This window comes from Colossoma macropomum, unplaced genomic scaffold, assembly GCF_904425465.1.
Source record: "Colossoma macropomum unplaced genomic scaffold, Colossoma_macropomum, whole genome shotgun sequence".
Lineage (NCBI taxonomy): Eukaryota > Metazoa > Chordata > Actinopteri > Characiformes > Serrasalmidae > Colossoma > Colossoma macropomum.
The window spans coordinates 26,270,680-26,297,466 of record NW_023494788.1 but is presented as its reverse complement, the minus strand read 5'-3'; the positions used below and the strand labels follow the sequence as shown (position 1 = coordinate 26,297,466).

The 26,787-nt window shown below is 42.6% G+C and overlaps 1 protein-coding gene across 2 annotated transcripts in view; it reads left to right on the top strand.

The window, feature by feature from the left end:
• Window positions 1-26,322, top strand: part of pcdh19 (protocadherin 19) — a 60,194-nt gene extending 33,872 nt beyond the window's left edge. For both annotated transcript variants that reach the window (XM_036568929.1, XM_036568928.1), the window contains exons 3-5: window positions 211-269; window positions 1,921-2,093; window positions 23,652-26,322. In XM_036568929.1, coding sequence (XP_036424822.1) covers window positions 211-269; window positions 1,921-2,093; window positions 23,652-24,214 — 795 coding nt within the window. In that variant the 3' untranslated portion in view covers window positions 24,215-26,322. The remainder of the gene's footprint in view (window positions 1-210; window positions 270-1,920; window positions 2,094-23,651) is intronic.
• Window positions 26,323-26,787: the final 465 nt, after the last annotated feature.

The window sequence follows — 26,787 nt, the reverse complement described above, 5'->3', positions numbered from 1 at the left end:
GAGGCAGGCTCGCTGCAGCTACATGTGCTCAGAAAGAGAATGGGAGTTTGCCTTTGAAAGCCAAGGCAGCTCACAAGGGTCTTTGTGTAAAATAACATTTCTATTGAAAGGCAATTAGTGGTAACATTATTTTGGTTGCTGTATAATTGAATGCGCCTCTCTCTCTCTCTCTCTCTCTCTCTCTCTTGCTCTCGTTCTCTCTCTCTCTAGACGGAGAATTATTCCATTGACTCCAGTTATGTAAACAGCAGAGCACACCTTATCAAAAGGTATGTATTGTTACAAATTTACACCAACTAATTTGCACACAGTTAAGTTTGAGCTTGGTTGTATAGATTACATTTTGCTTAAAAGACCCATATTTGCATGTGTTTCCGTAGGCTTGTTGACATTATTCCATACATGTATGTTTAGCATACGTGAGCATTTAATTGCACAACATATTTAAGTTTGTTTATTTGTTAATAATTAAGTATCTTTCACACTTAACCATAGTTGCATCAAGCATTTCATATTTAATACTACCATAAATAATTCCATCAAATCCCCTATGAACATGTATGTATTTTGCATGTTAGAGAATATTAAAGCCTTAGCTTAAGCTGCAGTTTGGATCATTAAAGCATGTTGATGTCTGAATTAATCAGTCAGAGGAATCTAGGAGAATTTCAAGCATGTGCGTGGCTGGAAGGTCAGTGGTTGCTGTCTTGGTGCACACAGGCAGGGCATTGTAAGGCCACTGAGATAAGAAGAAAGGTAATGTTATTTCCTCTTAGAGAGAAGAACAACAGAGAACAACGAACTTGTTGTCCTGAAAGGACTTGGCCAGCATTCCTTGTGTCCACCTGAAGCAGAGTAGGGGCTGACAGAGTAGCTTGGCATGCAGACATGTCTAATGAAAGCCCTTCATTGCCCATAGGCTTAGTGGCTGTGGTACTGGTGGCTGGACTCCATAGTTCCTCTGTTACCTGGAGCAAGAGAACGTTCTAGTCAACAAAGAAAGAGGCAGTGCCACATTTTTAAAACCCATTATAGCAATTTTGTCTTCTAAAAAAACCTCTAGTGTTTACATAAATAAAGACTATTCAAGTGCAGGCTCTGCAGCACACTACAAAGAAAAATCCCCTCAGGGCCCCGTGGACTGGGACAGGTGCAATTAGACTGATAAAATCAGAGTCTGCAGTAGTGCCACTGCAGTGCGTTCATGGCCAGCCTGGGAAAGGAGCAGGCTGCCTCCCTCCTTCCTTTCCCTTTCTATCTCTGTCTCTCTCTCTCTGTCTATCTCTCTCCCTTCCTCCCTTCTCCCCTCTTTTCTCAGAGCACGCCACAGCATGTGTGTGTGTGTGTGCTGTTTGTGTCCATGTTTGTACACATTCATTTCCATTCCTCTGTTGCATCTGAATCAGAATATGTTCCAGTGGGCCGGCTATCAAATTAAGGGAAATCAGGCTTGTGCACTGCAGCTGTCGATGGCCAGCCCCCCTCCATCTTGCTTTCTTGTTCTCAGAAGTACTAGAGAAGTACATCATTTGCCCGCAGCCTGTCAGATTTCTAGGAATTTTGGGGACTACTACAGGCTTCCTCAAAAGCAATCAGAGGCAGTTTTAAAAACGCAGTGTGAGTTCAATAGACACCTCAAAGGCTCTTTCAGAAACAGACCCATCAGTCTAATAACCCTCAATACTTTCAGCAGCATCTGCTAACGGCAAAGCGTAGGACCTCGAACTCTGACCTTTCCCCAGAGCTGAGTCCGAGACAGAGCAGAGCAGTCGTTCCATCAGCAGTGAAAGGCTTTAGCTGCCTCTTAAAACACAGAACTGAAAAAAGACATAAAAGTAGCACAGGGCAAAGAAAAGGATCAGACGGGACGCGACAAGACAGTAAATCGACATCTTCTCTTTCACTCCCCCCACCTTGTAGCACGTCGACGTTTAAGGACATGGAGGGGAACAGCCTGAAGGACAGCGGGCATGAGGAAAGCGACCAGACAGACAGCGAACACGACGTGCAGAGGGGCCACTATGCCGACACAGCTGTCAATGATGTGCTGAATATGACCGTGCCTCCAAATAGCTGCCAGCTACCAGACCAAGGTAAGAGAGTGAGCGAGAGAGAGAGAGTGATAGAGTCAGGAGGCTCTCCAGCATGAGTACAGCCCATTACCCGTCCATTATATTGAAGGTAGATCAGGCCTCAGATGTTTGCAGACTGAATCACACCTTAGCCCTGTGCTTTGAAGTTCCTCTGTTAATGTAGTAGGAGCTGTTGCTCCCCCGGTCAGGCTTTGATACAGGCCCCGCTAACATCACTGACGGACAGGAAGCATGTCGGTGGTCGGTGGCAACAGGCTTCGGACCTGCCTGAGTGACAGCAATTAGGCTGATAAAGGTTGAAGGTGGAGGATCTACATATCACACGCCCTCATGCATTATTCAGACGTTCATTCAGTGGGAAATTAATGTTGATGTGTCTTTTTTGGCTCCCATTTACGAAGACATCCAGTTTACTGACAGGAGTCAGTAGAAGGTCATGTTCGCTCTCAGCTTCTGCCACTCACTGATCCCAGGTTAGAGAATGATGAGGAGTGGCACTGCGGAGAATAAAAGAAAGGGCTTAAGACCAAAAAGACAGGGATTCAGAGCTGTTGTATTACTTGACTTTCTTTGTGGTGCCATGCTAAACATACCTTTGATCTACCTCCATGATTCAAATCAACAGAATCCGTGCAATGGCTTTTAAGAGGCAACAGGGAAAACTGCATTTATGCATGACAGAAATGAGTTTACTTTCCATGAATGACAAGAGTAACTTGACATTTGGTTAAGAGGAGCCAAACAGAGCTGAAAAACGTTTAGAGTTGGTTGAGATCATTAAAATCCGAATAGCCACACTCAAGCCTGGCCATGTCCTGACTCCTGTCTGATAGTATAACTGCCTTGTGCTTTCATTGCTCTCATCTTACTGACTTGCCTGCGGAAGAATAGGCTAATGAGAGAGAGATGAAGAATAGAGAGGATAGTGCTACAAAAACAGAGCGGCTCGGCTACAAAACTATTTACAAATTGTATTTTTTTTCTCCATCCAGCCAGATCCTGGGTTTGTATGAAACTGGCAGAAGGACTAATTAGATTCTGTTTGCACCAGATAGATGCCCTATGGCTTATTCCAGCTGGATAATTAACCAATCTTTTTCTTCCTGATAAATCTTAGGATTGGTGGCTACCTGGCAACCATGCTGTATGTACATGTGGCTGATGGATCAGCAGATTTGTTTGAATGTCATTAGACTTGCTGAGGTGGCTGCTGTTGTAGAATCATCAGGCTCCGGGTTGCCATGGTGGATTGTTTCTAGCCATCACACAATAATGAAGCATAATTAGTGAGTCCGACTGCTATTGGTTGCTGGCCTTAACTATTTCTCAGGCACACAAAAAACAGCATTGGCTCCAATAAAACACACTCTGACACACCCTCTAGGCTGTTGCTCATGTAACTGGACAAATTAGAAAATCATGAAGTATTAGTGTATCATGGACTATTGCATGTGCCCAGTCACTAAAAGTGATTCATTAAGTCTGTGTGTTCCCTGTAAGAGTTAATTTATCAGTGAAGATTCTGGTGTGTGGATGAAGCTTTTCCAAGGCAGCTTTTTTTCATCGCCTTGATTTGAATCTGTTTCAACAAGATGGATGTGCGGGAAGTGAAAATAAAAAGCAGATACTGTGAGCAGTGAGCAACAGTTTCAACACTACTCGCCTCCAATTTGGCCAGTGGTCTTAGAGGGTGACAGATAACAGGTCTTAATGGACCCATATGTTCTATCATACTCTTTTTCAATGGCCAAAGAGCAGCCCATTTGTCCTAATGAATATCTGTAAAATGCCTTCACTTGAGCCAGAACTTGCATTGTCTTTAAAAGAGTCTCAATGGCAGCGCACTGACTGAGCAGTAATGAGACCGGGTAATAATTATTAAATGAATTGACCAAAAGGCCTTTTACATATGCAGAACGGTAATGACAGCAGAAATGGAATTATCATTCCATTACAATCTCAATAGTCTTATTACATTGCCAAAGCGTGTGCTGGGCTTGCTAGCATATGGACTTTACTGGTACAAAGCACAATTAAATCTCTGAAAACCTAGGATAATGCTGTTGTCCAAGTCTCTGCAGAACAATTTGCTTAAGAGCACTGTTACTCCTGTACTTATTGGCTATTTTACCACATTTGGCTGCGTTAAAAAAAGTGTGTAAAGTCAGAGTTCACAAGCCAAGTATTTGACACCATTGGTATAATAAATTTAGACAATCAAGTCTAATGGATTCAAAGAAAACAAACAGCAGGCACTATTCCCAGTCAGGGCAGAAGTGGGAATACAAACACGGCCGTTCGCAGAAATCAGAAATCCTCAGCCATTTAGCTGCCTCTGATGGGACTTGCTCTGATCTATAGTTTGCGTCTTCTGATACAGTGAAACGAGTTTAAACAGCAATTGCCAAAGGACACAAACAGAGAGTCGAGATACAAAGCCTCCCCTTTGTTTTTTGTTTTTTTTTGTTTTTTTTTCCCCTATTCTTTCAGGAAACAGAGGCAGGAAAGAGAGGGTTGTAAACTCCCTTCGCTTCCTGGGGTTTTCTCTGCCGTGTAAATGTTTACTATTCTCACAACTCTCACAAGGTACCGTTGGCACTTGGGACGCAGCGTTACCTCTGATTTAAGACGCTCTCCCCTCCCCCTCCTCTCCTCCGCTCTACCCATTGTCAGAGAAGAGTGTGGGAATGGCTTGCAATGAGGGAAAAAGCACTCGCCAGGCTGTAATCTCTATACACAATACACAAAACACACACTTCCTCTGAAACACTTCCTTTATTCACTTTGATTCTATTACCGGCATCTCTGTCTGTTTCTTTCCGTTCGAGCCCCTTTTTTCTCTGCGAGATACACTCGGCAGTTTACAGAGGCTGGTATGGCACGTCAGAAACACTGCAGATATTTGCCTCCGTCTTCCTCAGTGGAGACGCTGTTGTCCTTCCTGCTGGAAAGCAGCTGAATGCTATGCTGAGGCTGCGTCAGGACTACAGAGATGATGAAACAGCGCTAATGGCTTTCAGTGCTGCCCATTTGGAAAGCAGGGAGATAAAATGTGATGAATGGGTGACAGCGTGGATAAGGGAGAGGATTTGGTCTAGCCTGTCCTGTGTTTAAAGCTGGCTTTTGTTGAATTATACATCATGGTAGCCGTAAGAGATTCCCCTGAGGACCACTGCTGTAACAGAGGACGAGCACAGCTGACTCTTTCTACAGCCCTGAGATCATGTTAGCTTGCTAAATCTTCGCACAGTGTCTAACAGGGCCTTTGAATTTTGCACATATGTTAAGTGCTAACTTTAAAATGCATGGAGGTTGGTTTAAGGCTATTTGTAGTACCCCAGCAGAGACCAAATAACCATCATCGAGCTTTCTCTCTCTCTCTCTCTCTCTCTCTCTCTCTCTCTCTCTCTCTATCCTTAGGAGCTTTAGCAGCTCAATTTGCAGCTGCCGGGTTCTAGCATGTTCCACTCAGGGCGTCCCTTGCCCCGGGAGTCCTTTATTCATCAATCTTGCTGTCCCTGTGGGCATGTATCTCCTCCTCTGCCCCAGGACTCCACACCACCCCCCAGTACTCAACACCCAGCAGGACTCCGTGCCTCCTAATTGATTTCAAGAGTCTCCGTCTCTCTCTCTCTCTCTCTTCGACTCCCTCTCTCTCCTACTGTTCTCAAGAACTCACATTTCATGTCTATGCTGAAGACTTGCCCCAAATTCAACATAGGGGAAGATTTCTAATTTGCAGCCGTCTGATCACCTAATGAAAATGCTGGCAGGTGTCAAAATCAAGACAGCAACGGCAGAGAGGTCTGTGCTGACAACCTGGGTGCCTGTGTATGAAGAGCAGACAGAGAGACAAGTCTGAGGAGTAGGCAGGGAATGGAGAGAGAGAGAAAGAGAGAGAGAGAGAGAAAAGGAGAGAGAGCGTCCCTGACAGGTTGAAATCTTTTTTTTTTCTCTGCTCTGAACCATATCCCCAAGAGTGCAGAAGATTCTCCCTCAAACAAACATTAACATTTGATTCAATCAGACATTAGGCACTCTCTGCATTCCTGTCTGATTGCATCATTTCAATTGAATTCAGTTGAAAATAGCTCATAGAGTGTTCAGGCCATTTCAATACATGTGTGAGGTCATTCAAGAAAAATACTAAATGAACCTATTGGAGTTTTTCTATTGGTGTGATTTTTTTATTATTGTTATTTATTTATTTTTTATCTTGTTATATGAGGGCACGGTATGCTTCTCTTTAAATGCTAGCCCATATAACCTCAGTAAGATATTACTGAAAAGAGCTGAGACTTAGTTATGCACTGGTTACTTTAACAGTGTAAAAAAAAAAAAGAGGAACTATTTTGTTGGGATTTCTGTATGGACTGTCCTCTCATGCTTGGCCTTGAGGTATCTCTCTCTCTCTCTCTCTCTCTCTCTCTCTCTCTCTCTCTCTCTCTCTCTCAAAGCATCTTGGATTATCTCACAAATGTCCGAATTGTATTGTTATAATGGCAGACCCTGGACCCCTGTCTCCCACACACCCTCTCCCTCCCATCTGAACAGCCTGAACAGGTCTAATCAGCTCAGGAGTGGGCTGCTTATCTTCTCTGCACTTGTTATGGATAGCGTATTGAACATATCTGAGGGAGGGGGGAAAAAAATATGAGCAGTTCATTATTTTCCAGGGTCGGCAATGAGGCTGATGTATCTCATTGCAAACCCTCAGCTGACAGCTCATTTTCCAGACAATCCTAGCTTTCAGCTGCACGGAGAGAAAGAGACAGAAACGAGATACAGAGAGAGAGTGAGAAAGAATGAAAGAGAGAGAGAGAGAAGGTGGGGGAGAGAGAGAGAGAGAAATAAAGAAAGAGACAAAAAGTAGATAAAAAGGGAAACGGCTCAGGATCCTATTGCTTATTCATGACACCGGCTCGTGGAAGGTGTGTTAATAATCTTTGCAGAAACCTGGCACAAAATCATAACTGTTTATTGAACACATATGTAAGGGGGGTTCAATTTAGCATGTTTAGAGCACCACAGCATCAGGCTCATTTTGCGCATTCAGGCGGAGATTAAGGCGAAGTAATGTTGTGCTGGTTGAGAGTCACCAGGAGAAAGAGAAAGTACGTCGGCTCCTCAATTTAAAGTCAATTTGTGAGCTAGCAAGAGAGAGGATGAGAGTGTGTGTGTTTAACGCTTAATGAGCAGTAGAGAGAAATATGGATAGAGAGATGGATAGAGAGTAATCTATAGGGAGATAAAAGACTGAGAGGAGAGGAAATAGCGTGAGAAGGCAGAAAAAGGTAGCTAGGTCTGAACTGATTAAGGTTTTAGCATCTTTGTTGCTCTGCAGATCGTCTCTCCCATCCACTAAGCAGAATTACACACATGCACACACACAAACCCGCAGGTAACAAGGCCCAGGGGCAGTTCCGTCTCGAGGGGGTTTTAGGGGTAGAATGAGGCCAGCCATGCTCTGGCCTCAGCTGGGCTTTAACCAGAACATAACTAATAGAGAGGTGAACCAAAGGCAGTCCCAGTGGAGAATTCTTGGACACTCTCCACACATGTAATGGGCTCTTTGTAACCAGACCCCCCTGCACTTCAGACCAGGTCTCATCCTAAGCACTCTTAATATCAGCCTGTAGGTTTTTTTTTTTTAATTCAAGCAAGAGAATTAAGTACTAGCAGTGAATCTCTGACCTCACAGCTCATATTTATTTGACTTATTTAGGGTTATATAGGAATTTCACCACAATATAATTTGATTATTTTGGTACAATTCTGTATTATTTCTTAAAATACTCTGTTGAAAAAAGGCTTTCTGTGTTCTACTCTAATTAAAGGCTTTTCCTTTTCATTTATTCAGAATGTACACTGAATACACAATATGACTGGAGGAACACAGTATCTACACAGTCAGAATACAGGCTTTTATTTGAAAAGTGCCTGAATTTTTGACTGTATCAAAAAAAATGCAGGGCTTAGTTGAATATAATCATAATCAACTGTAATCGATTCTTACATTTCAAAATCATTGTTATTGAATAATCACCTTGAGATCTGTGCCTCGCAGCACATTGATGCATTTTCACACTTCTTGAATACAGACAGAGAAACTGGAGGGGTTAAGGAGAGAGGTGAAGGTGGGGCTGACTGTGATTCAGCAGAGCCTGATCAGCAGTGGGACAGATCTTGACGGGACCCTCACTCCCCCATTCTTGCCGTTTGACAGGGATTGGATTGGACTGAGCCTCTATCAGTGGGCAAGCAGTGTAATAGATGCCGGGATGAGATCCCTACTGGCAGGCGGCCCACAGCACCCACAGCAAGCCTCACTCGAGTCCATTAACTCCCATCAGAGGCGCTCAGCTCCGTTTGCTAAAGCTCGCGCTCCTCATCCCGGCTTACGGGCCAATAAGTGAGGGACACGCATGGCCACGGCAAAGTGCACACACTAAAAAGAAAAAAACACAAACGCACATGAGAAAACCTTCAAACAAATACACCTACGCTCTGGCGAAGACACACTAAGCTGTTGCGCACATTATGTTCTTTGGCAATAGATGTCTGTTTATAGCATTGTTTTATTTTTTTTCTCTTCACTGTTCAAGCTTTCTTTTTCATGGCAGATGATTTTACATACACTCCACGCTGTTAAAAGTAAAATCACCCGTCTACTGACAAGTACATTGTAGACGGCAGTTTTCTGTCTGGAATACAAAGACACATTTATCATTGCAGCTGGGAATAAAAAGAGAGAGCGAGAGAGAGAGAGAGAGAGAGAGAGACAGAGACTGAGGGACGTTCTATCACTGCGGCAGTGCGTGTGGTTCTCTTTTAACCCCTTATGTAAAAATGGAGCCTGCTGCATATTATATTGGAGCTCTCTGCTCAGAAAAAAATATCTTTTATCAGCTCCTACTCCCCCTTTTCTGATGTCTCCTTTTGGTGCCTTTCTTTTTCATGCAATGCCCCCCACTCCAACCCCTCTGAAACTGTTGCTGTAAAAAACAGTCGCTCCTCCTTGTCCGAGATAATTACTACCATAAACTAAAGTTTACAGCCCTGGGCCATCTTTCCGTAGCCTATTGCGCTCATACATATTCATCCCCCATGATTTAAAATGTTAAGTCACTTTAAAACCCCTGGAATGCAAATATGTTCTAGCAGAAATGTTATACATGGACAAGTCAGAAGATGTAAGATCCAGCAAGCAAAACCGAACTCTATGAGCCAAATCTCCTTCCTTTTGCAAATAAAATTGAAGTAGTGCCAAGCACAGACATGTCACAGCTGCTGTGTGTTTCAAGCAAGAGATTGGTTGGATATTAAGGGGTGCAAATCCTTTACTTCACAATGAGTAAATGATTAATTAAGCCTGTGATTGGTAATGGTTAATCGAGTTACTGTGGTAACAGCCCCTAGTGACGGTAAAATATCAATGAAGGAAAACGATACCTCCCCAACTCAGTTTAAGGGTGTACCATGGCTATTTTCCACACGGTTGCCCTGATTACAAGGACGCTGTTATCAGCACAGCCCTAGATGTAGTGCATCATGAAGTGCTAATTTCACCAAATTGATTTCATTTATTATTTTGGTACAGAATTATTTTTTTTTAAAAAGGAAAAGGAAATATGTACAAATCATGGAATATACACAATACACCAAGCCTTTTTAGAGAATTAGAAAACAACCCAAGAATTTTACATTAGCCAAAAATGAGCAAATACTATTGTCTATTATAGTATTTGTAATTGATTTTAACATTCCAGCTGCTGCTACCTGTAGAGGTTTGAGTGAAGCGGTGCCGTGTACAGACATGTTCCAAGTACTGATTGCCTCTGTTCTCTCAGCACTATCTCTCATCATGCCCTGGATAAGCTCAGCAGGTTAAAAGTAGTTTTTCACCAAGCCCCCTCCCCAAACACACAAAAAAGAGAAAAAAACGAGGTTTCAGTCAGGCCAGATTATCGCCTACTGATGAAAGATTAAAGAAAAGGAGAGGAGCCAGTATCAGCACTGCTGTGGACCGCTTGTGCCCCCATCCCACCCCCCTGCCCAAAGGCCTCTGTGACTACAGCTGATAAATCCAAGCCTGTTTATGACTTCACCTCCATCTCACTCGGCAAACCTTCATGTGCAAATGTCCCCTTCAGTCAAAGCAATGTTCTCTCAGCTGAGTTTATGCAACCTTTTCCCTATGAAGGAAAACTATCTGCCATGCATTCTTAGCAGGCCATTGGAATGCATCGTTTTTTCCTCTCTGTGATTCTTTTTTTCTGTTTTCAAGGCTTCTAGTACAAAAGCTTGCCCTCAATCGTTCCTCCAGGTTCATGGTTTCAGGCCCTTGCCCCCAAGCCTTTAAAAGGATAAAAAGTAATGGGGGAGACAGACTGTTAAGTTTGCTGGCAGAGAGGAAGACCTCATTTTTACAAATGATGCACCCAGCTTTCATGCACTATCTATTAAAGAGGAGATTGCAGTGGACTGCATCAGTATGGGGAGGAGGGGTGTGTGTGGGGGGGTGGGGACTGAGGGATCAACACAATTTACAGGACTGAACATCAAAACATCACAGCAGGAGACTCAGAGCCTTTGGTCTTTTTATGCCAAAGAACATGCATCATAATAATGAAAACTTCATGCTCTCTCATTATTCAACTCACATTAACATCACAAAAGATCTAAAGTAGGAAACCTAATAAGTCTAAATCTCAATCTCAGCTGACACTGATACGATTTAACATTGACAATGGATGTCTAATTTAATTTCCTGCCATATGGGATTATTAGCTCTTGTGACATGAGTGTCCTTAACAATGTCTAGTTCTTGTGGTATTTTGTGCGCTCTTCTCATGCCACACACACACTCTTCCCCTGTTCTCTCTACTGAAGCACCTCTCTTTACTGGAAGAGGGGGATATGGCATTCCAGGTTAAATGTGTCAAGCCTAACTCTTTTGCTACAAGATGGCAGTCTTGGAGTGACAAGACATTTTTAGAGAAAGAGAGTTCATTGGTTGAACTATGAGTGCAATCCTTCCCTTCAATAAAGAGAACTTATCACCTTGGTCAAAGCAGGAACAAGACCCACTGAACTACACTGGTACTTCACTGAAAAAGAAGATATTTTGGCAGGCGAAATCATCTTATATCTAGTTGATATATCAAATACATCTCATTTAGACATTGTTGTAATTATATTATAATTCTATAGAACTCATCTCTAAATGTTTTTTACTTAAGTCATTTTATCAAGTAAAATTATCTCACTATATTATCAGATAATCTTGCCTGTTCTATGAAATATGCTTGAAGGAAGCAAACTTAAAACAAGTGAAAATGTCTTGAAATAAGTTAGATAATCTTATAATATCCCTACAACAGTCTGACAATGAAAATTGTTAGATACATTGACTAGATGTAAGATGATTTAATTTGCTAAGATGTAATTTTTTGCAGTGCATTGCTAAAAAAGTGGAGGTCTTTTTCCAGCTTTTTCCGCTACCAACAAGGCAATGGGCTCTTTTTTTTAACCTAGCCCGCAGTTCTATGTTTACAGGTCTCTCCCCATTCAGGTAAATAGGAACCTGGACTTGTTTGACTGCAAATATCCAGGGGGCGTTGTCCAGATTGCTGTTGAGTGGGCAGACTTAAACATAAGGGCTTTTGGTGGTGATGGCAGGGCAGTGGATGGCAAACATGGCTCCAAACGACGAGTGACTCTCCTCTATGCTCTGTCTTACTCTCCTGCCACAGATAAGAGCATTTAATGTCACAGCCCAGCGTGCGGCCAGGAGTGGGCACAGGCACTGGGGAAATCCAATTACTTCTCAACTGCGGCTGCACGGCCCATATTGTGCGGCGTGTAAGCCCACGTACCCCTTCTGGCATCCTCACGTTTCTCTCGTTGCCAAAGATGGGCAGACCGGTTCACCCACTAACTTCATTAGTCTCAACTCGTGTCTGCAGTGGCTGATACCATCCGCTGCTTTTTTTCTGCAGCTTCTCTCACTCTGTTGAATTAGGCCTGGCCACACGCTAACCCTGGGGGTTGGGGGTCCGCAGAGTGGCTTTTCACCAGTGAATAATGCCTGAATCATCCGAAAATATGCATGCCTTTTTTGGTGGCAGACAAAAGGGACTTTTTAGCATGTGACCAGGACTAATTAAATGCAAAGACTGCTGCGACTTCAGCTGCACTTACCTCCCTCCACCCCCAACCCTCCCCCCAAATGCCCGCATGTTCTTCATATTCCTTTTAACTCAGTAAGGCATTCTCAATCTCAGGCAGAAGCTACTTCACAGAAGCCAGGCTATGCATAGAAACGAGGCAGATTTGAGCCAAAGTGTGATGTGTGGCACAGAAGGACCGGCCCCACACCCCACTCTTGCAGTACCCATAGGAAGGGCAGCCTTCAAATGTTTTTACGTGCATGGACAAAACAATCAAAGAAGAAAAAAAAAACTACAATAGGCATTGTCCTGTTTCCCTGCATTGCTTGCTGGAGGAAGTTTGAGAGCAAAAAAAACCACGAACATAAATAAATAAATAAATCAAGAGGATGGGGGAAGCAGTATGAGCAGTATAATAGGCTGGCTCGAGAAATGAGATAAAACAGAATATAAAAGGCGTGGCTGAGGATGGCATAGACCGAACATGCCCGAATGAGAAGGTACATTGCATTAATTATGTAACAAAGTCTATGCAGGCTGGGCCCCATGCGTGTGCCTCACTGGGAGCAGCAGTCTAGAGATGTTAGTATTCCACTAAAGCATTTGAGGCCCAGCTGCTGAGGGGAAGGTGAATTGATTTTAGACGTTGAGGTTGCAGCATGTCCAGGTGAGTTTATGTCAATCTTAGCTTGACAGGCACTTGGGTATTGGCTTAATTCCCACCAAATAAAACAAGACATTACTATAACACTAAAAATATTTCATGAGCACAATAGTGGGAGAGGAAGTCACATTGCACTGTGTGAAAGGATGTGAGGATAGTTAAGTCATTCTCCTCATATGACTAAACCTGTTTTCAAAGTTTGGATTGATATATGGTACATTTTAAGTTGTTATGATGACTGTTGGCAGGACCAAGAGTAGAATAATAGAAAAATGTATGTAGATACGAGAGAAATTCATTTAGATAAGTGTCCTGTAATTGTCTTTCTATTAGCTTTCCATATTAGCTTCTTCATCTTAGATTGTGAGTATGTACTATGTTGTAAGGTTTGGGAGGTCAAAGGAAAGAATGGAATCTGGATAAATGGACCTGGAGAGTAAAAAATAACATAAATCACACAGGCCTCCACCAATAAATCTGTTTTTTTTTTTTTGCCATTGTTTGCCCTGAAGATACTTACATTCTTTCAGCTAGATGCTGGTTTTATGAATAACAAATAAAAGCCATAATAGAGAAATATCTCATAGGCTTGCTTTAACTAAGGCTGCCACCCTGGAGATTTCAAAGAGGTTCAGTGACTTCAGTAGTCCGCTTCTCACAGATCATTTCATTCTCTCCAGCCAATGAGTTTGCGTCCTCCGGTCTACTCCAGCCCACCACCCCTCCCCCCCAACCCCCAAAGCCCAACTCGTCCCCTCGCAGATGTAATTTACTGACTGCTTTTGTCCCTCTCGCTTCTCTTACACTCAAGGGTTTCTGAGCAAATTAGCTAGATAGCTCGGTCAGGCTTAAACACAGAATGCATCATTTGTTACAGTGTATTTAAAGATGTCCTCCAAAACCAATCCCTCAGACAAAAAAAGAGAGAGAGAGAGAGAGAGAGAGACAGAGAGAGAGAAGGAATCCGTCCCCATGACTGCGTCCAAACAGATTGCCTGGCATCAGCATTCGTGATGTAGAGGCTGCTGGCTTTGTGAGTTAGGCTAATGTGAGGGCCACCATCGAAAAGAGGACTTGGGGCTTGAGCACTGCTACAATGGCTTCTTCTGTGCTCGTCCCTGCCTAATGGACGAGACTGCAATTTCCTGGACCCATGAAGGGAACAGCAACATAAATCCTGTTTTGTGTCAGTGTCCTTTTTTTTTCCTCTATTGCCGTCCAAGAGGATGGCCTGACCCTGCATTAACCCTCCTATTATGTTTGCAAATCAGTTATATCATTGATGTTGGCAGTTCAGTTTTGACCCTGTATGGATAATCTCCTCAAAACAGCCCTAGAACATATTTTACTCTACAATTTAATTTGACCCTACTTGCCTAATTAGCTATCAACTTGGACATTACTTACTTTATTGTGTTTTACTGTCCACAATTACCTGATTTACCTTAAAAGATGACATTTCATTTTCATTACAAAACACATTTTAGAGCATTTTATGGGTTTCAGTTGCTATTTTGGATGAAGGAGCTATGTGTTCTAACAAGTATGTACTTCACAGATGTTTTATTTGTGTTGATAACATCACTTTATGAATAAATTCACAACTTGTATGCCTTGGGTCAAAATTGACCAAACAAGTTTTATTCATTCTTCTTGAAGATCTTATGGGCACTGGAGTCAATCTGACTATATTTTGAGGTGCCATTTTACCCCAAATTTCAGAGGGGTATGAAGGCCATGTTTTTTTTGGCATTTTTTAAACATGAATGCCTTCTTTTCAGCATTTTGCTGCACATCAGTTTCGTCGTCTGAGTATAATTCCTCATGCTCTGAATTGATTTTAGCATTGTCTATTTCACATGCCTCTTCTATTTCACTATCAGCATGTTGTAAATCATGGCCATCTTGATCAATGATTTCATAGACTGTAAACCTTCTATTATTCATTATGGTGGCAGCAGATTGAAATATGCAAAGAGAAATGTGGGCTTTGTCCTGCACAGGAACCTTACATCAGAATCGCTCTTCCCCTGAAGGCCTGGATTATACCTTCCTGTGAGGAATATTTACTTCCCGTGGACTGTGTGTGTGTGTGTGTGTGTGTGTGTGTGTGTGTGAAACCTGAAAAGTAGCAGTTTTAGGAGGAGGTTTAACATGCTTGCCATTTCTCAGTCCATCTTCTAGAGAGCTCTGAAGGCTATCTGGCTGCACAGCAGCAGTGCAGTGATGTCCATGTGTAGCCTTCCCTGGGGAAATCTCCTCGTGGCTCACCTCAACTGCTCACAGTGGCACTGAGGCATGGAGCTCCTTGGCTATCCCCTCTGAAATCTAGAGAACAGAGGCAGTTTCCATGGCCCTATGTGCTTTATTCATTCATTCATTCATTCAATTATTTATAATTAGTTACATTTAGAGTTACATAGATCTGCTAGTAACACTACAGTGTTGCTCAGAAATCCTCAGATTCTATTATAGCACCTACATTCTTCAAAATAAAGGTGCCAGAAAAGGTTTTTTGGAACAATGTCATAGAAGAACCAGATTTGGTTCCCTAAAGAACCTTTGTGATTTACAGTACATTGCAATTTCACATTAAAACAGTGTCCTTTGGCCATTTGAGTGGTATCAGCAGTAGGCGGTCCAAAATATACAGTCTAAAGATATACCTCTGTGTCCAAGAGTTTATAGACACTTGCTTATCTATTGTTTCTTCTGAAATCAAGGGTATTCATAGGGAATTTGTTCCCCTTTCACAGCAGTAACTGCCTCTATTCTTCTGAGAAGGCTTTACACTAGATGTTGGAACATTACTGTGAGGATTTGATTGCGTTCAAACACAAGAGCATTAGTGAGGTTAGGTACTGCAGTTGGATAATTAGCTCTGGAGATCACTGCAACTCATCCCAAGGGTATTTGATGGTGGTCCATCACTCCAGAGAAAGCAGTTCCACTGCTCCACAGCCTAGTGCTAGGGGGCTTTATACCCCTCTGGCCGATGCTTGGCATCAGGCATGGTGACCTTGGACTTATGTGCTGCTGCCCCAGAGTGTCCTGTTCTATTAGCTGTGCTTTCCTATAGAGATTATACAAGCTATGTGCACGCAATTGGAACACCTATGTCGGCAATGGATAACTGAATTCAGTAATTAGAAGGACATTTTTGGACATATGTTATATGTTAGACGTTTTGGTGTTTTTGAGTAAATGCATTCAAAGTGCCCTAAGTGTGTCGTGTATAAAATGAAAGCTGCAAATTCTTGCTAGAGGCAGCTACAGCTTACAGCATGGAGGTCTTCATGTTGTGGTATGGAAAGGTGCCTCACTGTGAAATAAAATTAGTATCCTGGTGCTCACCCACCCGTCCACATATGTGCCATTCATAATGACAACGTCATGCAGTCCATTGGCTTCTCCACCGCTTTAACAAAACAGCTCAATCCAGGGAACAAATGATTTATAGACAGCAGCGCAAATGCAGTTTTTTTCATCCGCGAAGTTACACAGCTGTTAAGCAGATGCTGTTTGTACCAATTTAAAAGCTGCTGTATTGTTTGTCAACACCACTTTAAGAATTCATCCTTTAACAGGGACCAGCTAGAGAAGGTGTGCGCACACGGTTGAAAGGGCCAGCAAGCAGAGGGTGGGGAAATGTGTGCTAAATTTGGCATGATTTACTGGTAGCTTTTAAATTAATTTATGAAAGCAATAGGGGATGGAGTAGGGGGAAATAAAATAAATAATTAAGCAGCACAGTTACAAGTTAAACTGTTAGTGTGTGTTCAGCTTTGAGGAGCTGCAGTGTTGCTTTGTGGAGGAGACTGGCTGTCAGACACACTCACCAGCACTGGCTGGACCAGACAGTGATTCACTTCCTGATAAATTGACTGGTACTAATGCTAAGACATAGAGTCAGACTGCGGGAACTCTTGATTTGCTGCCCGCACAGCGGTTTTAACAGGGCGATGTGGGGAGCGTAATATACTCAATAATTAATGTTGGAATGCGGAATGAAGGGAAAAGCAGGGCTGTAAGGTCACTGGGCTGAAAGGTCTGTAGCTGAGAGGAAAACGAGAGAGAGAGAGCGAGCAGAGAGTGCAGCAGATGTATGGGGACAGGAAAGGAACAGTCGAGCATTGAGGAGCAGAGGGAGAGTGGAAGGGAGCAGGTGGAGGGGGGCTCAGGGAAACTGTTCTAGATGGTAAAGCCCCTGCTCTGAGTGCTACTTCTGTTGCTCGGTGATGCCGCCTCCCCCACTGTTTGTAAAAACAAGACCATCACACTCCATCTTGCAGTCCCGCAGGGCCGAGGGCTCGCGGCTGATTTATTGCACGCCGACTGAATTGCCTGGCTAGGATGACAGCAGCACTTGGACTCTCCCTCGTGGGAAGCCCTGGCGCTTGCCTGGCCCGTCTCAGGCGGTGCGTGGCAGCCAGTGATAGCGTTAGAGTGGAGACAAGACCCCAAGCCCTGCCCTGGGTCACTATCACGCACGAAAAGCCACTCGCCTGCTCACTAGGGCTGCAGCTGACGATTATTCCTGTAATTGGTCAAGCTATTGACTTTTCTTTTTTCAATTAAACGACTAGCGTTAGCTAACACACCTTTTTTTTTATTTCCATCCAACACTGATGTGTTGCAATGAATGCAATTCTATGCTTGTATCTCTAAAACAATATGTTTCCAGGAAAAGGAAAATACATTCTTAACTTTTAATGCAAGTTAAAGCAACACTGTGCACGTTTTGGGGATTCGGAAACCTCTCTGGTGGAAATGTGTAATTGCATACAATGTGCAAAAGAACACTTTGAGACGTTGGTTGTGCTTTGGACCCTTCTGAATGGATGAATCTGATAATTGCGGGCACTTGAAAGAATATTCAAAGAGAACAAAGAGAGAGGACGTGCCTTCTAGGGATGTAAGTGAATTATCTACTATTGTCAACATATCTTCATCAGTAGAGTTGTTGTTGTTTTTCTTTTTGAGGCTGTGTTTGTGACATTAATACATAAAGATGTGGCTTGAAAAACTACTGTGAAATCCAGCCCACCACCACTTGACTTTTAAATGATTATTTCAGATCTTAGAGAGTGACTCACAGCAGCACATGCACACCATATTTTAGCATGTTTTTTTCTCCTGACTCTGTAATGCTCCTCCTTTCAATTTTAACCAAAAATACTCTTACATAGTGCAGCTTCTCTTTGTGTGGAATGATTTTTCCAAGTCATTCTAATACATTTCTATTGGTCTATTCAGCATTAAATTTTCACAGTGTCAAGGGCAGCTGCTGTTTTCAAATGATGCAAAAACTAAAAAACAAAAATGGAGAAAAGATTTTGTTCCAACAGCAGTGCTATGCTGCACTGTGCCATGCTGTTACTTTTGTGGGTAAAAAACTCGCACTCTTTGGACATTCGTGCTTTCTTTGGTTCTTCTCCATTTGCTGCTGTCATCATTCAAAGTTCTGCCTGTGTAGCAAACGATTTCTTCTTTCATGGTCCAATAAAAAAACAGAAGTCATATTGCCCCCGGCACTTCCTGTAGTGTACTGCAATCTGTCAGAATGACCATGTGTAAACTATGCATTGACAATAAAAATCCATGCTGACATTTCTACGTCATTAGTGTTGTTGACTAAATGTAACTAAATGTATTCATACTGCTCGCTGGGTCTTCCAGCCCACAATTAAAAACAAAAGCGTCATTAGCAGCGATCACTCTCAAGTTATTCAGGTACAATCTAGATCATTCAGGATGAATTGCTCAGACAGGCAAATGAAGATAGAAAGTAATTCAAGAGCAACAGCCTCAGAACAGTAAGTTGGCAGGGAGGTCTAAAGACCGTTCTGCAGTAAAAAAACGTCCATCTTTGGAGTCTGACCTGGACTGGGTCGTTCTTAAAAGAGGTCACACGGATTAATGCTCTGCCAGTTTTGCACTCATTCCACCCTTGTTGGCAGCAGTCCTGCAGCCCAGAGAAAGAAATAAAGCAAAATGCCATTCTTGATGTCTGCTCCTTCACTCCCAGAGCTGATTATTTCGCACAGGGGCCGGCTGCAGATGTATTGTTTCATCAACTGGGTGCTGAGAACAACAAAGGCCGGTAACAGAAAGAGACATGGGGAAGAAAACAGAGATACAAAAGTATTTGCCACAAAATAAGCTCAGATGTTGACACCTGTGTCCCCACATGATGTTCTGCAGGCAGTTAAATGTACAGTAGGCTAGAGATAAACAAATAAAAAGAAAACATTTTCCAAGTCATTTTCAAATGACTGCAAATGGCATGAACTGCATGAATAAAATTATCTGAGAATGTATATCGGTATGGTCTACATGCACAACTTTTTTATATATATAGTTTACATGAAGTACTGGGGAAATTCTATGGAAAAGACCACATTTATATAATCTCCAGTTAAAATTAAAATTTTAACTGGAAACAACTACATACAATTTGTAGTTTTTTCAGTATTGAGGGTGTCCCCACTCTGGTTTTATTCTAACTTCCATTGTTTTTGTGGGACTTGTTTTCAGTCTCTCAGAGAAATTTGCAGGGATATTTTTCCACACCTCCAAAGTTCAGTCTTAGAGGTCAGTTGAATTTTCAGCTTCTAACAGTCCAAGTAATCCCAAACACATTCAGTGATGTTGAGGTCCGGACTCTGGGGTTGCCAGTTCATTGTTCTGAGAACACCAGCAGCTCCTTTGTTTGATTTGCAAATGTTCTTCTATTTCTCTGTTTCTTTTTCTCAGTGTCAGCTCCTCCACAGCTGTATAGCTCACAGTCTGTCTTAGTCATCTTCTAGTCTTTCATCAGTGGCACAGGATGCAGTTGTTTGGATATTTTTGGTTGGTGGACTTTTCTCAGTCCAGTAATGACACTGAGGTGTTTAAAAACTCCAGCAGCACTGCTGTGTCTGATCCACTCATACCATCGCAACACGCCACCACCACGTCAGTGTCACTTCAGTGCTGAGAATGATCCACCACCCAAATAATACCTGCTCTGTGGTGGTCCTGACCATTGAAGAACAGGGTAAAAGGTAACTTATAAAGTGCACCTATATGGTAAATGGACCTGATAAAATGGACAAAAAGTATAAATACAAGGAGGTGTATTTACTAAAGTGGCCAGTCATTGTGTGATGCAGTATGATGCAGTATTAGCTCATATTTGTAAATATTCAGTGGCTGAGTAGTGATAGGGTTGGGATCTCTGGTTGTAATTACATTCTCAGTTACAGTTACATGCATGTTTCTAGTCCCTTCGCCCTTTGTAGCCCAGCCCAGAATTTTCAGCATCTCCTCAGTCCTCTTGCGGGATTACATCAGCGCTGTGACCTCCAGCTCTCACCTCATATTTTTGGAGGAGAAACAAAACATGTTCTCCAAGCAGGAACACATTAGCTGCCAAACAAGATGAAAAGTCTGGCAGCGTCTCAAAGAGGGCTGGATGTCCAAATGAAAACCCATTCCGTTCGTGTTTGGGGATCCTAGATCCTGCCTCCTCCTGATTTATTTCATTTAGCCACATTTATGACAACAAATAACATCATCACAGTAAAAAAAACACATCTCCGAGGCACTATTAAGGGTGGAGCATGCCGTGGTAAAGCAGGGAAAGGAGGGTGGCTTCCGCCCGCTCTACCTTTCCCTCCCTTCTCACTTTTCAGCTCCTGTGACCCCAGGTCCTGACACTTCACTTTGATGGAGTTGGAAGGGCTGAATCCATAGCCCAAGGTTTATTTTCGGCTTGCCATGAATCCACGAGAGGGGCCTGATCTGACGGGGAACAGGTGGGCTCCTCTCCCCTGCTGAAGTAAATTGATGTTATTCAAGGTAACTACAAGCTGAGAACATGGTGGATTCTATCAGGGAGGGTTCAGCTTTTGCATTTGAAGTGGCAATATTTATTATTCCTCAGCCTCGGCAGATATGCGTATCTGCATATACATATTTAAAGTGTTCCCAAAAGCCAGGGCGTTCTTTCATCCTCCCAACTCAGAGTTAAACCGCAACATTTCCGATTTGTCAGCAGGGCTGTGGGACTTGTGTCTTTCTCTCATTTTTTTTTTGTTTTCTGTTTTGCAAGTCGACTTTATGTCTATTTCGAAATCTGGAACAGTGGAAATGCTGGCAGCTTCCGCCTCCCACCCCAGAGCCCAGGCGGTAATTAATAGGTATTAAATCCTAGATAGAAAATGTTCCCACTGACATACTGCTCTGGACTGTATTTTAAGTCTTTTCCCGGAACTGATTGGCAAGCTTATTTTCCTGATGACTTTCAATAGACGTTCTCTGCGGGGGGGAGGTGTCTTCTGCCTGCGCTGCTCTCTTTCTGGCCTGACTCGAAGATCAGCCGCATTGAACGTTTAATTGCTTCATTTGTTGTCATTATATTTCTATCTTTCAGTGGGCGAAAAGAGATAGGAAGAGCTTCAGTTTCGTCAGGGGTCGGCAGGCTGTCATGTTCTATTGCCATTTGTTATGTGGTTAGTGCAGACCTTTGAGAGAAACATCTGTGAGTTGTGAGGATGAAGCAGGGGCAGGATGTGAGAGGCCTGTTAATGGCGTTCGGCTTTCAGAACGATGTAATTTCCAACCGAATCGCTCCCCGGGAGACCTCCTAAAGGATCATTGGAGGAAAAAAAAAACTTTGGTGCATGAGCATGTCCTTCTACGTAAAGGTTAAAGAAAGAATTCTGAAAATGGGACATTTATTACGCTCTGATCATTCAGGAGGTAAAAACGTTTTGAATCTTTTTTTAAAGTGCCACGTATTGACGTACCGGATGCAGATAAATCCATGCCTCTGCCAAGAGTGGAGCGCATTCATTTGACTGAAGCATCTTGGCAAGAAACATTGTGCTATGACAGGTGTGCTAGCCAGTCTCTGCCACTGTATGTATAGATAATGCTGAGGCCCACCGTTGTTGCTATGGTGATAACATTGACTTTTGGTGATGAAAAGCCCTTTCAAGCCATGGACTTGTGTGTGTTCACAGGGCCTGGTAATTATGAGCTAAATTTGAGCCACTTGAGCCAACCTTGGTCAATCTAGAGCTTTACTTTCCATTCCATTTTAATTTCTACATTCTGTCTGCTACTAGACCCTTTTGGCCCTCTTTTTCCTCTCTTCTCTATGGTCATGAATGGGTGTTCAGACATTTCCTTTTCTGATGTATCTCTGGAGAATTCCAACATCAGTCAGTCATCCATCAATCAGTCTCATCAGATCATACTTAAAAGGGGACAGCTTTGGCAGTCATGAATGGTGGAATGCAGGATCTCCGGTCTTTAAATATTGATTTGTAGCCCAAAGCGTAGGTGCTCCTCTGAGTCCAGATAGAGCAAGAAAATCAGGTAATTAGTGATTTTAATTGGGCGATCTGTCAAGCTGGGAGTGCCAGATATAAACGCATAGCGGGGTCGATGAAAATCCTTCCCACAGATCCACATCTGTCACCTTGGGCCACTTGATTGCAGCAAGGCTCCAACCTTTTGGCAGATTTGCCAATAAGAACTCTTAGGAAATCTGGCAACTGACGTCTGTCTGCCAGTGTGGCCTATGGTGTAGAGTGCAGCTTACTGCAGTAAATAATGCCTGGGACCAATGTTTAATCAAGTGACACATTATTTCCATGCACATATAGTATATGCTAATCCATGCGCTGTTAGGAAGCATTAGAAAGCGTTTTCCTTTTATTTGAAGCAACTAAACATTTATATACCATAAATGTGCACACTACACTTGCAGAAAGCACTGTGCAGAAGCATATGCTTTAGTTATGCAAATACCATTTGTCTATATTCGTAAACATTAAAACATAGAATGCCCTTATTGGCCTATCTGTCCAGATGGCCAATAATAAAATATGTATGGAGTCAAAGGACTGCATGAAAAGCTGTTTTTAGCAGACTGCTAATGAAAAAAGTGCCGCCTTGAATATTAGCGATGCATCTCTTTTAAATGAAAGAGGGGGGGTGGGAGTATGACAGCTTCTCAACTTGAGCAAGGATGCCAGGCTTTTTTGTTGTTGTAATGATACAAAAATCAGTTTGAAAGCCCTCTACTGCAACACAACAAAGCATGACTGTAGTAATACTGGCTCAGACAAATCTCTTTTTTCCCCACAACAGCTTTAAAACATCATTACATATTTATAACTGCCAGTTAGATGACAGAGACAGAGCACGATGTTCACTGTGTAACAATGGTGCTACTTTTCCACTGTCCCTCACACTGAAATATCTGATTGCACTGTTTAAACTCTCTTTTCATCAAGCTTGGATACAGAGAGGAACAATTACTCACTAGTTGGAAATGGACTTTTGATTTAACAATGCACTCTTTAATTGGTACATCAGAGGACCATCAGACTTCTGGCTTTAGTGCTGCTAAAGTCATAGAGATGCAGCAAAAAACATTATAGTGCTGAGGCACTGCACATGAAAGGAAATTACCCACAATGGCATTGGAGTGGAGCTGCTCAGCTTGCCACATTGTTTGCTGTCTTTTTTCTGTATTGCTGTGGTATGTGTGAGGAAGAAGAAAACAGCAAAATTTAAAGTAATAACTTTTAATAGTGTAAAGTTTCTATACCAGTTGCTAGCCTTTTTGACAAAAACATACCCTCAAGCCAAGAACCATTTAGGAACCTTTATTTCTGAGGGTGTACCTTGGCATTAAAGGGTTGTCTTTTCTCTCTGTTTGCCCAGATCCTTCTGAAGGATTCCACTGCCAAGACGAGTGTCGTATATTGGGCCATTCGGACCGCTGCTGGATGCCCCGGGTGCCGATGCCAGCACGAGCAAAGTCTCCCGAGCATGGCCGTAACGTCATTGCACTGTCCATCGAGGCCACCACCGTAGACGTGCCCCACTATGAGGACTGCGGCACCACCAAAAGGACTTTTGCCACCTTCGGCAAGGACGGGCCGGAGGAGGAGCGGGGGAGCGAGCTGAAGGGCAAGAGGACAGGCGAGACGGCGTCTGTCTGCAGCCCCAAAGCCAATGGCGCTGTGCGCGAGGCGGGCAACGGGCGTGAGGCCGTGAGCCCCATCACGTCCCCTGTGCACCTCAAGAGCCCTCAGTCCAAAGCACCGTCCACCTACAACACGCTAAAGTGCCGGGACGCCGAACGCATTGCCAACCACAGCCTGCTGCGGCAGCCCGAGGGCAAGGACAGTGAGCCAGCCATGCGGGAGATCAATACACTCCTGCAGGATGGCCGCGAGAAAGAGTCTCCCGGTAGCAAGCGCCTGAAGGACATCGTGCTTTAACCATTTCGCACATGCACATAGAGCACACACACCATTCCCTGTATGTGTGTGTATGGGTGTTAGGAAGTGTCATGCAGCTTGGGCTAGAAAGAGCGACACACACCTGCAGCACGGCATACTTTCATTAGGACATAGCTGCAAGACCAAGGAGTATGCTAGACTGGAAATGTGTTTGAGATGCTCGGGCCGTCGCCGTGGCTTTTGTAGTAACAGCAGTTCATGTTGTCTGTTTTTTGCCGTTTTTTTTTTTCGTTCATGCTATGGCAATGAGTGGACAAACAGGTTACCATCGGTTACCAGGCTGTTTACTGCTGCGTGGCATGACAAACCTTGCCCTGACTAGCTTTTTCGATTTTTTTTTTGTAACCCATAAAGGAGAAAAGACCTTTTGGCCGCACCAGTGGGGCCACGTGAGTACAGTCATTGCCTTTAAGACTCATAACAGACTGCTTTCTGATATTGCCTTCTTCGGTGTGCAGTCCGCATCGGCTGCCAATGGTCCAATCGTTCCCAAAGAGAACGATTCCATTTTTTTCCCCATGGAGAACTTTCCTATGTGCTGCATTGCCCAGCCCTGCTCTCCCAATGCCGGCAGCACACATGTGCGCAGGAGCACTCCCCGGATCTCTCATTTCATTTCTGCACCTCCTCATTCATCTGATAAGACAACCCTTGTCTGTTTCCCTCAAGACATTCCAGTGTTCAACAAAAAAAAAACGTACATAAATAACTGTGAGGTCGTTACAGTACTTATTTGTTATCACTGATGGAGCTAATCGAACTCTTGCTATCAGCTCAAGCCCTCTGAAAAACTGGAATAGGGTGAAACAGATCCTCCAGACTTCAACCCAGATATAAATATATATTAAAAAAAAAGACTCTTTGCTTTTGAAATCTCCTGTGCCCATTCTTGATTGTAGCCAGTGGAGCACAGTTTACTAGAACTTTGTGCTCTGGTCTTGTACTTTTTTGGATTTTGACTATGGGGCTAGGATAGAAGGGGTCGTCACTTATGTCTTGCTATGTGAAACTCTGTATAGGGTTTACTATTATCATTTTTAATAACCTGTTGTTATGTGACAATCCCTTTAATGTTTTGTTGCAAGAGTAAAAACAAACAAAAAAATAAACATTGGTGTTCAACTAAAGCTACAGTAGCGTTTGTTACACAAACACAAAAAGGAAAAAAACATATGCCAAAATATATTTTATAAATAATTTAAAAATGTACAATGAGAATATTTAATGCTGTGTAGTTATTTTATCAGTAAGTTATACTTGAAATTAACTGGCATTTGTTTTCTGTTATTTTAATTTTTTTTTATTTTGCTTTTTTATCGACTATGGTTGCTTTCTGTTTTCAACTGATCTTGGATTTTTGTTCACTGTGTTACCCCTGGCAACTGTTGATTGCAGTCCTTGTTGTAAAAGAGTTTCTTATTGGTCAGTTCTTGTGCCATCAAGTTTCTGTGTGGGCAAAAAAAGAAAAAAAGACAAAAAAAAAAAGCAATTTCAGCACCAACAGTAGTGTGTCAGTACAATGAGCTTAGAGTGAGATAGCAAAAGAAACCATAAAAGGAAAAAAGAATCAAGGCAAACATTAAACATTCAAGATAAGAGGTTGTTGCTTAATCTTAATATTTAAGTAAGGTTAAGGGTCACACTAGCTTTTGAAGCAAGTAAAGGTGGTTCCACTCATTTGTGAAGTGCTGATTGAGGCTCTCAGTATGATTCATTGATAAAAGCTCATATTAACCAAATCAATCTGAACAGCATCTATAAAAGTCGTGACTAGTCCAGTGATGCAAGTTCATATATCATGGTCAGGACTACACAGATTTGGTGGAATCGGCAGGATGAAAGACAGAGGGTCTTGAGAAACACTTTGCAAAATCAGTGGTGCATCACGGGATGACTGACTGCTTTACAATACATGTTTTAGTAAGTGGAAAGTATGAATGGTTTAAAAGGCTAAATGCAAACAACAAATATAGACCTTGTAGCTGAATGTTTTTTGCTGGTCTCACCAACAGCTTCTGGCAACACGAAAACGGAATTATCACTGAATGTATACTGCAGCTTATTATTAAACTATTAAATGTTCTCCATCTTGTCTCCTTGTCTGATTGTATCAGTGCCGCGTGTTTTCGTCACACTCTTTTTAATTTGCCATCAAATGGCTCATAATGGAATAGATCCGCTTTGACTGGAAAGGGAGAGAGAGAACGTGCATTGTTGGAAAGTAATGAGCATGACCAGAGCTCGGCATATTGCAATTATCCTTTCTTAAATGATCTTTTGTCTTGCCATAATTCATTAAAAGCTATAATGTGATCTGAATATCTACTGAAAACTTTCGTGAAAATGATATGATAATGTGCATGGCAACGACTATTACAGCTATCAGGATCAAATAAAAATGAACAGCTCTGCTGAAGCCCTATCTGAAAGTTGCCATTAACATTCCGCTCAGGCACAGGGGGTCCTCTCTGATTACCATAGTTCTGTGACATCATTTTTAGATCTCTAGATTCTCTTATTTTAGGAATTAAAATAAAAGTGGGCAGCAAATA